The 14,409-nt window shown below is 35.6% G+C and overlaps 2 protein-coding genes across 4 annotated transcripts; both read left to right on the top strand.

The window, feature by feature from the left end:
• The first annotated feature begins 1,304 nt into the window (after positions 1–1,304).
• LOC112589239 (juvenile hormone acid O-methyltransferase-like) lies at positions 1,305–3,192 on the top strand. 2 transcript variants are annotated; one of them, XM_025301708.1, is made up of 5 exons: positions 1,305–1,605; positions 1,684–1,855; positions 2,071–2,203; positions 2,345–2,444; positions 2,581–3,192. In XM_025301708.1, the coding sequence occupies exons 1-5, from the start codon at positions 1,419–1,421 to the stop codon at positions 2,766–2,768; spliced, it is 780 nt and encodes a 259-aa protein (XP_025157493.1). In that variant the 5' UTR covers positions 1,305–1,418; the 3' UTR covers positions 2,769–3,192. The 2 variants fall into 2 exon arrangements, with proteins under 2 accessions (XP_025157493.1, XP_025157492.1); XM_025301707.1 differs by having other exon boundaries at positions 2,297–2,444.
• A 6,165-nt stretch (positions 3,193–9,357) lies between these two features.
• Positions 9,358–13,898, top strand: LOC105182982 (juvenile hormone acid O-methyltransferase). 2 transcript variants are annotated; one of them, XM_025301709.1, is made up of 7 exons: positions 9,358–9,422; positions 11,818–11,914; positions 12,005–12,311; positions 12,390–12,561; positions 12,777–12,909; positions 13,051–13,150; positions 13,287–13,898. In XM_025301709.1, the coding sequence occupies exons 3-7, from the start codon at positions 12,125–12,127 to the stop codon at positions 13,472–13,474; spliced, it is 780 nt and encodes a 259-aa protein (XP_025157494.1). In that variant the 5' UTR covers positions 9,358–9,422; positions 11,818–11,914; positions 12,005–12,124; the 3' UTR covers positions 13,475–13,898. The 2 variants fall into 2 exon arrangements, with proteins under 2 accessions (XP_025157494.1, XP_011139119.3); XM_011140817.3 differs by having other exon boundaries at positions 13,003–13,150.
• The last annotated feature ends 511 nt before the right edge of the window (positions 13,899–14,409 follow it).

Here is a 14,409-nt window from a genome sequence, read left to right as displayed (position 1 = left end):
GTGTTAAGTATAGTTGATAGTTTTAACTCTGAAAATTACAAAATGCAATCAATTACGAATGCCAAACAATACGTAAACACCAGTGAAAGCATTGTTTTCAGTCGGACATTTACAAGCAACTGTGGAATTGCAGAAAATTAACATTTTATTAGAGAATTTTAATAAGGTGTGCTACACACATACACACGCACGCACGCGCGCGCACACACCCACACACCCACACACCCACACACACACCACCCACACACACACACACACACACACCACACACACACACACACCACACACACACACACACACCCCACATACACACATACATACACATATGATTGCTACATCACGAATGAACATCGTCAAAGAAGAATGCCCTTTTAAAAATTTATACAATGTATATCCAAGTTGTGTATCCTCTATAAATCAGATTTCTAGAAACTGCTCATCTCTGGAAAAATCACTCTCGTACGTGTAACGGACAGATCGCGATTTTGTTGAATATCATTTCGATGTTTCTCATCATTGTTTGCTAATATACAGATCAACTCTGCTACGAGGAATCATCTGTTCTGCGGGGTGACGACCTGCGACTTATATCATTGTCCAACGGCACGCTTACTTGTGGCCACTGGCGCGCTCGCCCGTAACTTAGTATATTTCATTCTACGATCTTATTCGGTTAGTTGGCGTATAGAAGAGACGTTATTGTACAGAATAAGCGTTAATTTGTGTTTCAACTGGCAGCTGCCACCTTCAAATCTTCTTAAGAATTCACGTGTGCACAATATATTTTAGAACGGTACCTATCTGAATCAATTAGTTAAGTATAACATCGTCTGACCTCTCTGCGGAAAGTTAAACATCGCGTTTTAGCAAAATATTTTTTGGGAAAATATAGATATTTAAGCGTGTCTTATGTTCTTCACTACTTTGCAAATTATCTACATGTTATCACAAATAATTGGAAAAGCGACCGACAATTTGTTGCATACAGTAAATTTATATATTGTTTCTGTAAAGTAGTATTTCTGCAAAAATAAATTTTCATGCATAACGTTTAACAACTTTGCATTTTGTTATGACAAGGTGTTGCAAAATCTCATCTAACCCATTATTTTTTCGATTAATATTATATCTTAAGCGAGAGTAAACATCGAGTAATTCTTGGTAATCAATGTTTTGCAGATGGCGTCAGTATACAATATTCATTGTATATACAGACTACTTTACCCGATTGTATATATATGTCAGTATATATGTCATGATACGCGCTGCATAAATTCAACGAGAATTTTTTGTTTCAGAGGCATCTGTTTGTTTCCCGAAACATTATCCGAAATTACTGAGAAGTGAAGAATAAAGGAGAAGTAGAGAAAAGAGATAATATTTCGAAATAACATACGAATTAGTATTTTCAATCCAACATGGTAAATCCGTCGGAATATAGCCGGAATATGAACATATCACGTACTTTCGTACGGCGCTTAATTGACGAGTTTGAAGAAGAAATAAAATGTATGTCGGGAAAGTGTATGGATATTGGTTGTGGTCCCGGTGACATTACAAAAGATATTCTCCTACCCGCACTCGACGCAAAAGCGGTAATAACTGGTATAAAAATAATATATTGCTAAAATATCATATATGTATGTTAACGAGATTTATCTTTCAAATACGATTTGTTTGAAGGTACGGATATCTCGGAGAGTATGATTACACACGCCAAGAAAGTATACGGTGACGAGATACGACTCAATTTCGACATACTTGATATTGAAACAAAAGAGCTGCCAAAAAAATATATTTCTCAGTACAATCACGCATTCACATTTCATGTTTTGCATTGGTGCCAAGATATTCGGTAAGATAGATATTTAACGAAATACGGATATAAATTGAAATGGATAAACTGATTCGAGAAAGTATTATATAATTTAATTATCCACATCTATCCGTCATCATTTTGATAATTTTTATCATTTATAATTATTTTTATAATTTGCTGATAAAACATGTACCAATATATTCCAATAAACCTATGCTCCAAAGATTAAATATACTTCTTTTATCTAATAGACAAGCAATTGAGAATATCTATCAGTTACTTCGAACTGGCGGAACTGTATTAGCACTAACAGTCGCGTCCCACGACGTATTTGATATTCTACACAAATTGTCGCAAGATGTACGCTACAAGTCATATATAAAGGTAAATTTTACCTATATTCTTTTTTATTGCTTATATTCCTCCGCAAATATTTATCATAATAAGTTGTTCAACATTTCCTATATATTTGCATAGCATATAAATCATTTCATTCCGTCGTTTTACAACTCTCTTCAACCACAGAAAGAATTAAAAACATTGCTCAAAAGTATTGGCTTTAATGTACTTCACTGCAGCCATCGTGAAAGGACATTACTCGCTGAAGATATTCACCAATTCTCACGTATGTATCTTTAAAAATGTGTTGGCGTGTTACAGATGTCATCTCTAGTAATTTATTATCGTTTGTAGTACCAATATTTTATATAGATCCTGCTTAAACTATATCTTCATAATAATTATTAATTATTTCAACACAGCTATGATACTATCTTTCGTGACACAATATTTGGAAAACATGCCCCACGAGCGAATGAAACAATTCAAAAACGACTTTTCACAGGAATATACAAGAAGAAGATTTGTCTATAAATGTACGCGCGGACGAAATGAAAGGATTATATCAGATTTACATGAAATATTAGTTTTTTATGCACAAAAAGAGTAATGATATATGCTGGTAAAAAATATGCGTTTATATGCGATCATGCAGTGTTGTTGATGTTCGTTTTGTATCAACATAAAGTACATTTTATTTACTTTTTACCATTATTAGAACACTACAAGCGCACGCTACACGCGCACCATTTTAGCTTATTCATATTAAAGTTCAGAATAAATATTATAAATCAAAAATAATCCCTGGAGTATAATAAAAGTTCGATAATATCCGACTCCAACATATGATGTATTAGTCGCATACAGTTTGATATTCCATAACACATATTTTCTAGATAGTAACGCGTAACCGTATAACCAATGAAAATTTCGACGTTCGACATTTCTATTCAAGTTCATCTTAAGTTCTACCTCTCCCCCTTTCACTCTCTCTCCTTCCCACTCTGTCTTCCTCAGTCTCTCCCTCTCTCCCTCTCTCCCTCTCTCTCTCTCTCTCTCTCTCTCTCTCTCTCTCTCTCTCTCTCTCTCTCTCTCTCTCTCTCTCTCTCTCTCTCTCACCCTTTCTCCCTCACTCTCCCTCTCTCTCTCACACACTCCTTCTCCCTCTCCCTCCCTGCCCCTCTCTCTTTCTCCCTCCTTCCCTCCCCCCTCTCTCTCCCCCTCCCCCCTCTCTCTTTCTGTCTTTCTCTCTCTCCCACACTTCCTCACACTCTCTCACACTCCCTTTCTCTCACTCTCTCCCTCACACTCTCCTCTCTCTCACATACACATCTCTCCTACACTCTCTCTCATCCACACTTTCTCTCTCTCTTTTTCTTCCCCCCTCTCTCCCTCTATCTCTCACCCTCCCATTCCTTCCCTCCCTTCCCCTTTCACACTCTCTCTCGCACACTATCTCTTTCTCTCTCACACACTCTCTCTCACTCTCTCCCTCACACCCCCCTCTCTCTCTCCTCTTCCCTCCCCCTCTTCCCCTCTCTCTCTCACACACACACACACACTTTCTCTTTCTTACACACTCTTTCTCACACAATCTCTCTTTCACACAAAAATAATGAAACTGATTAAAAAATTAATTAAAAATAATTTTAAAAATAAAGCACTATGAAGCACTATGCTGTAGTCACTCATTGACATTTTTTCTTGTGCCTGATCCTATTTTATTCTTCTCGCATTCTGTTCTTTTTCTCTTTCTTTCCCTCTTCTCTTCTTCTTTTCTCTGTTATGTTTTAACTGTAAAAAGTAAAAACGACACAAAGCATATAAATTCTTCTTTACATATTTTTTATGTGTATTCAACGATATTGTTACTTATCTGATATTATCCTTGTTTCCTCCGAAGCTTTTCTCTTCAGAATTATCACGACAAATACACTTCACAGTTTATAAACAATTTATAAAATTGTTAACCTGATATAACCGCGTTATTATTACTTTCGTACAAACTGTCACTCGGCGGTCATTCATTGCGATGACAGCCGCAAGCGGCACGAAGCTGGCCGCAACGCGACGTCGTCGAGACAACCAATCAGCATCGCGGAAAAGAGGCTTCAACATTTCGAGAGATTCGAGAGATTTCGACTTTCGATTGACACGCACTTTTTTGAAGAGGATAATTACCGCGCTACTCCACAAGCTACTTTAGTTAAGTTTAAAGTTGTGGATTTAGTAATACTTTGAGAATACGAAGACACCATTCAAGTTTATACGTTTATCTTATTTAGAAATAACGTACTGAAGAATTATGATTATAATAGGTAGATGTAGTTGCAATAAATGAGTATGTTGGCATTAACATAATATGTACATCGATTGTATATTTGCAACCAGTACCATTTTCCTACAGCAAATAAACAATTCATAATAATATCCAAAATTCATATTCTTTTGCGAAATGTTAATAAAACCTAGGATAAGCAAAATTTAGGATTAAAGAAACCTAGAGATGTACGAACTATTCGAATTTGAATCCCTATGATTCGAATCCGAATAATTCAAAAATTTCGAATCGATTTGAATACGAATCAAATATATTAACGTTTGCGCGCATCATTTATAAAACAATCCATCTTGGCCTGTATGTTTGAATCCTTAACTTGTAATTAACTTATAATTAATAACTTAATTATAAATTACTTTAAATATTTTAATATATATTTTACTTTAAGATAATATTACAGTATCAATATTCCCTTTCATATTAAAATCTTCCACCATTATTTGCATGTTTAATGATCATGTTAAATTTTTTAATGATTCGATTCATTTCATTCGATTCGATTTGAATTCGAATGAAATTTCATAGATTCGATTCGATTCGAATTCGAATTTAAAAAACGAAATTCGATTCGATTCGATTCGACGTAAAAATTCTTGATTTGCACATCTCTAGCAAAACCTAGGATAAGCAGCAATCTGACAACGTAGCATGGCGTATATAATACGATTCCTACATTCGATTTCTACATTCGCCAATAATGTAATTTTGGTATCCATTATATTATTATGTATTGGTAAACGTATAGTTCTCAATGCTCATTAAATTTTGCTCAAAGGATTGTTAACATATGCAAAATTATAATGATAGGAGTAAGAATAACTTTAAAAACAAATGTCTAAAAGATATAAGCATATCACTGATATATGAATATTAAATATTGCAACATGAAGCAATTGAATAAAACATTTGTTCATATATTATGTATTACGTAAAATCAAAGATATCCTACCAAGCGCTGCAATCGCGGCGCGACGCCGAGACAGAATACATATGAGACAGAAGCGACCGTGGTAGCTTTTCCGGAATTTCAGGATCGATTGGTCTTCCGAGTCAAATATCTCAAGCATGGAAATTATAATAAAAAATCTGATGACATTTTTCTTATATAATGTCTATCTCGCACGTAATTTGCAACAAGTCCGATCAAGATTGGTGTAGGAAATACGGAGATCTCAAAATCTCACCTGCAAAAAGGTCCTTTTTTTCTCGCTAAGAATTTCAGATTTCAGATCTCACGCTTATGTACGCACAGAAGCAAAGCGAGTTTATCCATCAAACCGGGTTTGCATTGCTACGCGATATCAACTTCAAATTATACGTATATGCACGGACATAAGTATTTTGGGTTTGTTATCAGTTGTGTTTGTAACATACAGGTTGAAATAAAATACACATTTTATCATTTCTGCGTTCGCTTTAGACGCTTACGCATTACTTATGTAAGCGTCATTCTATTCTTTATTGCTCATTATATGCGGAAGAAAGTTCCTTCAAGGACTGATTAATCTAGAATCAAATCGCATTTCTTTCAGTCAAGTTTTCTTTCGCGGAACCGATTATTTTCATTTTAGATAATATAATTATATAGATAAATAGATTATATAGATAAATATAATTTAGGCACGGATATGTATAAAATCATTAGTGCAATTTTCCACAATGGTGAAAGCATAACTGATGGACACTATACAAACGTTATACGTTTCAAGTGCACAGAATGGATTTTAATTAATAATTCCAAAATAAAAAAATATAGTTGGAAACTCGAAATTCCAAAAATGCATACATTTTCTTTGCTGAAAAAGAGTAATATAATAAGATTTGTACATAAATATTGGGAGTACAAATTAGTTCGGTCCGTTTTTTGTGTTAAAAGATGTATTTATTTCAAAACAAAATGAATGAACAGATCAATTAGAGTATTTTTCATCGCTGGCTACTATTTTCTCCTATTTCTCAGGCAATTTTCGAATTCCATCTCGAGAAAATGACTCGTCTTTTGAGGCGATCCAAGTTTGGAGCCAATTTTCGATATCTGCGAAAGAAGTGAACCGGTGACCTGCCAAATCGTGCTGCATCCTTCGGAACAACCAGTAATCAGAAGGAGCAATGTCCGGAGAATACGGCGGGTGTGGTAAAACATCCCATTTGAGCGTTTCCAAATATTTTTTTACGACTTTTGCGACATGAGGCCGAGCGTTGTCATGAAGAACGCCTTTCAACGTCTCTCGGTTTCAGTTCATAAGGCACCCAATTTCCTTGTTTTTGAATAATTCCCATGTCTCTCAATCGTACGGAAACGGCTTGTTGAATCATTCCCAATAATTCTGCAAGCTCCTCTTGCGTTTGACTCTGATCTTCTTCGAATAATGCCTCTAATTCTTTGTCCTCGAATTTTTTTGGCTGTCCAGAGCGAGGCTTGTCTTCGACGTTGAAATCTCCATCCTTGAAACGTCGAAATCATTCCCTACATGATTTATCAGTTGGAGCAGCGTCACCATAAACTTCAACAAGCATTCGATGGGCTTCAGCTGCACTTTTCTTCCAATTAAAGCAGAAAATTAAAACCTCCCGCAAACGCAGCTTGGTTAACACAAAATTCGACATTTTAAACACGGTAAAAAGCATGGTTTTTGTATGAAACTCAAAGCGATATAAACTGAATATTATTAGCAGATGTCTAACCTCTCTGAAACCGCCAAAATCGGCAGTCACTATGAACCATTCATAACAGCCGGAGCCATCATTTGAAAACGGACCGAACTAATTTGTACACCCAATAATTTACACAAAAAGCAGTGAAATCATAACAAAAAGTCTTTACAAAAGAAAAAAAAACGCCGAGTACATATGAAAAGAAGTACCAAACTAAAAAATATTAAAAAGAATATCAATGACTTTAAATCTTGGGATGTATGGTATGCATCTGCATCTCACATCACCAATCATCATAGTCATCCACTCGTTATATAATATAATTATACGATATAATTAACCAATGTATACAGGGTGCACGATTTATCTGAAGACATTGAAATATCTCGAGAACTATGCATTGGATAAAAAAAAGTGGTTAATGAAAGTTGTTAGTCTCGAAGGGGGACATCCAATGATACCAAACTCGACCTCCCATCCCACCCCCTGGGGGTGGGGGTTGGGGGCAACTTTGAAATCTTAAATGGAAACCTCCATTTTTTATTGCAGATACGGATTCTACGCCACAAAATACGTAAATTTTGTCCGAAACTTTTTTTTTTGATTCGTGATAGATGGCGCTGTAATCGCAAAAAATTATATTTTCCGCAATTCTCCAGAAATGATCATTGGATTGAGAAATAAAAAATACCTGTTCAATATTTTTAAAGAACATAATAAAAGTTATTCCCCTCCCCCATCCTCTCGGGGTAGGATGGGTGATAACGTTCAAATCTCAAATGGGGACCCACATTTTTCATTGCAGAATTAGATTGTACCTGAAATTTTTATTGAAACAATTTTTTTCATTCGTGATAGATAGCGTTGAATTTTTCCGAGAAGCTATTTTTAGCGTTACACAGGAACAACGACGAGGATGTAGCAGTTTTATATTCCCTTCGGGTGCTTTTTTAATGTGAGTCCCCTTGCCTCTCACAGATCGGGGTGCTTTTTTAATGTGAGTCCCCTTGCCTCTCACTGTTCAATTAATTAGAGTAAGTGTTCGAAATTTTTACCTTCAACTTCAATACATTTATTGATCCTTTTTTCAAATGACTGTACACAGAATAGAAGCATATCTGCGGGAGTTTCAGCGCAAGCGTTTCTTATGCGTTCTACCATGTTTTCACGAGTTGTTGGCACTTGTTGATTTAAAAATATTGAACAGGTATTTTTTATTTCTCAATCCAATGATCATTTCTGGAGAATTGCGGAAAATATAATTTTTTGCGATTACAGCGCCATCTATCACGAATCAAAAAAAAAGTTTCGAACAAAATTTACGTATTTTGTGGCGTAAAATCCGTATCTGCAATAAAAAATGGGGGTTTCCATTTAAGATTTCAAAGTTGCCTCCAACCCCCACCCCCACGGGGTGGGGTGGGAGGTCGAGTTTGGTATCATTGGATGTCCCCCTTCGAGACTAACAACTTTTATTAACCACTTTTTTTTATCCAATGCATAGTTCTCGAGATATTTCAATGTCTTCAGATAAATCGTGCACCCTGTATATATATACACATGTGTATATATATATATATATATATGTATATATATATATATATATACACATATATATCTATATATATGTGTGTGTGAGTGTGTGTGTGTGTATACATTTCAACGTTCAGGGCACGCCGAGTTTTTGATGTCGATGTTAAGTTTTTTCTCAATATCTTATCTAGATATTTCACCGTTTAATAAATATAATTTAATAAATATATAATAAATTACAGTATACTTCGTAAAAACATACTATCTAGCACATATCGTTCAGAAACGTTTGTGAGACTTTGGTAATAAACAAAATTATGTACGTGTTAATTATGTACTTGGTTAATTATATTGTTCGCATTTTTTTTTTAACAAAATTAATAAAACATTTGCGTTTTTTTTAAATCCACATATACTATTTATTTTAATACTATTATATAGTATTTTGTTGGATCATAATTTAATCAAATTTCTATGATAGTATGAGACATATTGACACAATATATACAATAAATATGCGTGATTAAGCATGCAGAAAAATCGAATACCAGAATGCATTTCATTCTGCTTGATAAAGAACTTGCTTGATTTGCATGCTTGAATAAACTAGTTTGACTAATTTGATAAGGAAATATAAAACGTGACTAACGAAGATATGGACGTCAGTTGAGCTATAGAGCACTACAAGAGAGCACTACAAGGGAACTACAAATTAAAAAGATTGGTTTAAATAATGTAAGTATAATTAATAGTATTACCTTTGAAAATTACAAAATGCAATGTATTACGAATATCAAACAATGCGTAAACGTCAGTAAAAGCATGGGTACCCATGGACATTTTTTATCTACGTATCAAGAACTAACATTTGGCAAAGTTTCAGCCAAATTGACCGAGACCGGGGTTTCTATATATACTTTCTGCAGGGTTCTTTCAATCCAATATCTTAACCCTTTATATCCTGACGGTACTCGAAAGTACCGCTTTAATCAAACGCTTATATCTTCATATAACCAGTTTTCCTGACAGTACTCACAAGGACACGAAGATTGTAGTTCCGACAGCAGGCAGTTAAAGCCAAAATTGTTTTTCTTTGTGCTGTGCATATTTTTTCTTTTCCATGCAACATATGGAAGCCATTTTGCAGTAGGGTTGATGCCCGTGTTGATTACATTAGTGAAATTAGTGGTTTATTATCAGTTTATTGGTGCTATAATTGTTTTCAGGAATATCATCTCGAGTAATGTAAATAAAAATGTGTTTGCTTGAACTTTCATTTCCCTTCATATTGCACATATTCCTGTCGGTACTTCTAAGTACCAGCTGCATAATTAATCACTAAAACACTGTAAAAAGTATTTTCCTCTTTCCTAAGGTTATTCTGCATCAAAACTTGTCTAATGATGCAAAAATACAATTAAACAATTGATGGTTAATAAATTCAGGATATAAAGGGTTAAACCATTCAGAAGTTATTTAGGTGGCCCGGAACTTTTGGCGGGCACTGTACTGTAATACGTACGTGTTTAAATCAATTAATGAGGTACAACTTCGTTCGTCAGACCTCTCTGCCAAAAATAAAACCTTAGGTCTAGAAACAATATTTTTTGGAAAAATATAGATATAATCATATCATTTATTCTTCACTTTGCAACGTATCTGCATATTATCACAATCAATTACCAGGTCTGTAAATATGAAACCGGAATTTGCCCATAGATGGCCCTAGTTGTCAATGTAGTTACCGTCAAACCGCGTCATTCGCGCCATTTCCATTTGTTGACATCTGACAAAGATTTTCAACTCACAACAATACAAGTTTCATACAACAGCATAGTTTGTAATAGCGTTGAACATGTCGAATTTTGTGCCTGGAAGCTACGATTTGCGGACAGCATTGATTTTCTGTTACCATTTGAAGAAAACTGCTGCAGAATCGCATCGAATGCTTGTCGAAGCTTACGGTGAACATGCTCTTGATAAATCACAGTGCTTTGAGTGGTTTAAAAAATTCAAACGTGGCGATTTTGACGTGAGAAACGAAGAACGTGGAAGACCACCGAAAAAATTTGAAGACAGCGAATTGCAAGCATTGTTGGATGAGGATGACGCTCAAACGCAACAACAACTCGCGGATCAATTAAATAAGACACGAGAAGCCGTTTCCATACGTTTGAAAGCCATGGGAAAGAACCCATCCAGAAGATGGGAAAATGGGTTCCACATGAACTGAATGAAAGACAGCAGGAAAACCGAAAAACCACTTGCGAAATGCTGCTCGCCAGGTACAAAAGAAAGTCATTTCTCCATCGAATTGTGACTGACGATGAAAAGTGGATATATTTTGAGAATCCTAAGCGTAAAAAATCATGGGTGACTGCAGGCGAACCATCGACATCGACTGCAAGGCCAAATCGCTATGGACGGAAAACAATGCTCTGTGTTTGGTGGGATCAGAAGGGTGTGATCTATTATGAACTGCTAAAACATGGCGAAACCGTTAATGTTGAACGCTACCGACAACAAATGATCGATTTGAATCAAGCTTTGCGTGAAAAACGACCAGAATATCAGAAAAGGCAACACAAAGTGATTTTGCTTCATGATAATGCACCATCACACACGGCAAAACTGGTCAAGGAAACGATTGAGGGTTTAGTTGGGAAATATTTTCGCAAGCGGCTTACTCACCAGACTTGGCTCCGTCCGATTACTACTTATTTGCATCGATGGGTCACGCTCTTGCTGAGCAGCGCTTCACTTTCGAAAATGTACGAAAATGGCTCGATGACTGGTTTGCCTCAGAAGAGCAACGGTTTCTTCGGCATGGCATCCATAAATTGTCAGACAGGTGGGAAAAATGTATAGCTAGCGATGGGCAATACTTCGAATAAAATATTTTTTATCATTATCGTACAATAAACATGTATTTTCTATACAAAAATTCCGGTTTTATATTTACATACCTGGTAGATAAATGACCCATAATTTTCTTGCATACAGTAAATTTACATATTGTTTCTGTAAAGAGTGTAAAGTAATACTTCCGTAAAGGTGAATTTTTATGGATAATGTTTAACAACTTTATATTTAATAATTGTATGTAATACAATGTTTAAATTGTTACAAGATTTCATCTAAATCATCATTCTTCCTATTAATATTATGCCTCGAGTGAGAAAATGCATTGAATGATTGTTGAAGACAATATCCTGCACACTATATCGGTAATATTCATTGCGAGTACAGGTTATTCTATCAGACCATAAATATGTTAGAGACGTGCTGTATAAATTTAACAAGGATTTATGTTTCAGGGGCATCTGTTTGTTTCCCGAAACATTATCCGAAATTACTGAGAAGTGAAGAATAAAGGAGAAGTAGAGAAAAGAGATAATATTTCGAAATAACATACGAATTAGTATTTTCAATCCAACATGGTAAATCCGTCGGAATATAGCCGGAATATGAACATATCACGTACTTTCGTACGGCGCTTAATTGACGAGTTTGAAGAAGAAATAAAATGTATGTCGGGAAAGTGTATGGATATTGGTTGTGGTCCCGGTGACATTACAAAAGATATTCTCCTACCCGCACTCGACGCAAAAGCGGTAATAACTGGTATAAAAATAATATATTGCTAAAATATCATATATGTATGTTAACGAGATTTATCTTTCAAATACGATTTGTTTGAAGGTACGGATATCTCGGAGAGTATGATTACACACGCCAAGAAAGTATACGGTGACGAGATACGACTCAATTTCGACATACTTGATATTGAAACAAAAGAGCTGCCAAAAAAATATATTTCTCAGTACAATCACGCATTCACATTTCATGTTTTGCATTGGTGCCAAGATATTCGGTAAGATAGATATTTAACGAAATACGGATATAAATTGAAATGGATAAACTGATTCGAGAAAGTATTATATAATTTAATTATCCACATCTATCCGTCATCATTTTGATAATTTTTATCATTTATAATTATTTTTATAATTTGCTGATAAAACATGTACCAATATATTCCAATAAACCTATGCTCCAAAGATTAAATATACTTCTTTTATCTAATAGACAAGCAATTGAGAATATCTATCAGTTACTTCGAACTGGCGGAACTGTATTAGCACTAACAGTCGCGTCCCACGACGTATTTGATATTCTACACAAATTGTCGCAAGATGTACGCTACAAGTCATATATAAAGGTAAATTTTACCTATATTCTTTTTTATTGCTTATATTCCTCCGCAAATATTTATCATAATAAGTTGTTCAACATTTCCTATATATTTGCATAGCATATAAATCATTTCATTCCGTCGTTTTACAACTCTCTTCAACCACAGAAAGAATTAAAAACATTGCTCAAAAGTATTGGCTTTAATGTACTTCACTGCAGCCATCGTGAAAGGACATTACTCGCTGAAGATATTCACCAATTCTCACGTATGTATCTTTAAAAATGTGTTGGCGTGTTACAGATGTCATCTCTAGTAATTTATTATCGTTTGTAGTACCAATATTTTATATAGATCCTGCTTAAACTATATCTTCATAATAATTATTAATTATTTCAACACAGCTATGATACTATCTTTCGTGACACAATATTTGGAAAACATGCCCCACGAGCGAATGAAACAATTCAAAAACGACTTTTCACAGGAATATACAAGAAGAAGATTTGTCTATAAATGTACGCGCGGACGAAATGAAAGGATTATATCAGATTTACATGAAATATTAGTTTTTTATGCACAAAAAGAGTAATGATATATGCTGGTAAAAAATATGCGTTTATATGCGATCATGCAGTGTTGTTGATGTTCGTTTTGTATCAACATAAAGTACATTTTATTTACTTTTTACCATTATTAGAACACTACAAGCGCACGCTACACGCGCACCATTTTAGCTTATTCATATTAAAGTTCAGAATAAATATTATAAATCAAAAATAATCCCTGGAGTATAATAAAAGTTCGATAATATCCGACTCCAACATATGATGTATTAGTCGCATACAGTTTGATATTCCATAACACATATTTTCTAGATAGTAACGCGTAACCGTATAACCAATGAAAATTTCGACGTTCGACATTTCTATTCAAGTTCATCTTAAGTTCTACCTCTCCCCCTTTCACTCTCTCTCCTTCCCACTCTGTCTTCCTCAGTCTCTCCCTCTCTCCCTCTCTCCCTCTCCTCTCTCTCTCTCTCTCTCTCTCTCTCTCTCTCTCTCTCTCTCTCTCTCTCTCTCTCTCTCTCTCTCTCTCTCTCTCTCTCTCACCCTTTCTCCCTCACTCTCCCTCTCTCTCTCACACACTCCTTCTCCCTCTCCCTCCCTGCCCCTCTCTCTTTCTCCCTCCTTCCCTCCCCCCTCTCTCTCCCCCTCCCCCCTCTCTCTTTCTGTCTTTCTCTCTCTCCCACACTTCCTCACACTCTCTCACACTCCCTTTCTCTCACTCTCTCCCTCACACTCTCCTCTCTCTCACATACACATCTCTCCTACACTCTCTCTCATCCACACTTTCTCTCTCTCTTTTTCTTCCCCCCTCTCTCCCTCTATCTCTCACCCTCCCATTCCTTCCCTCCCTTCCCCTTTCACACTCTCTCTCGCACACTATCTCTTTCTCTCTCACACACTCTCTCTCACTCTCTCCCTCACACCCCCCTCTCTCTCTCCTCTTCCCTCCCCCTCTTCC

The sequence above is a fragment of the Harpegnathos saltator genome, unplaced genomic scaffold, assembly GCF_003227715.2.
Source record: "Harpegnathos saltator strain DR-91 unplaced genomic scaffold, Hsal_v8.6 scaffold443, whole genome shotgun sequence".
Taxonomy (NCBI): Eukaryota; Metazoa; Arthropoda; class Insecta; order Hymenoptera; family Formicidae; genus Harpegnathos; species Harpegnathos saltator.
This window is presented reverse-complemented; position numbering and strand designations above follow the sequence as displayed.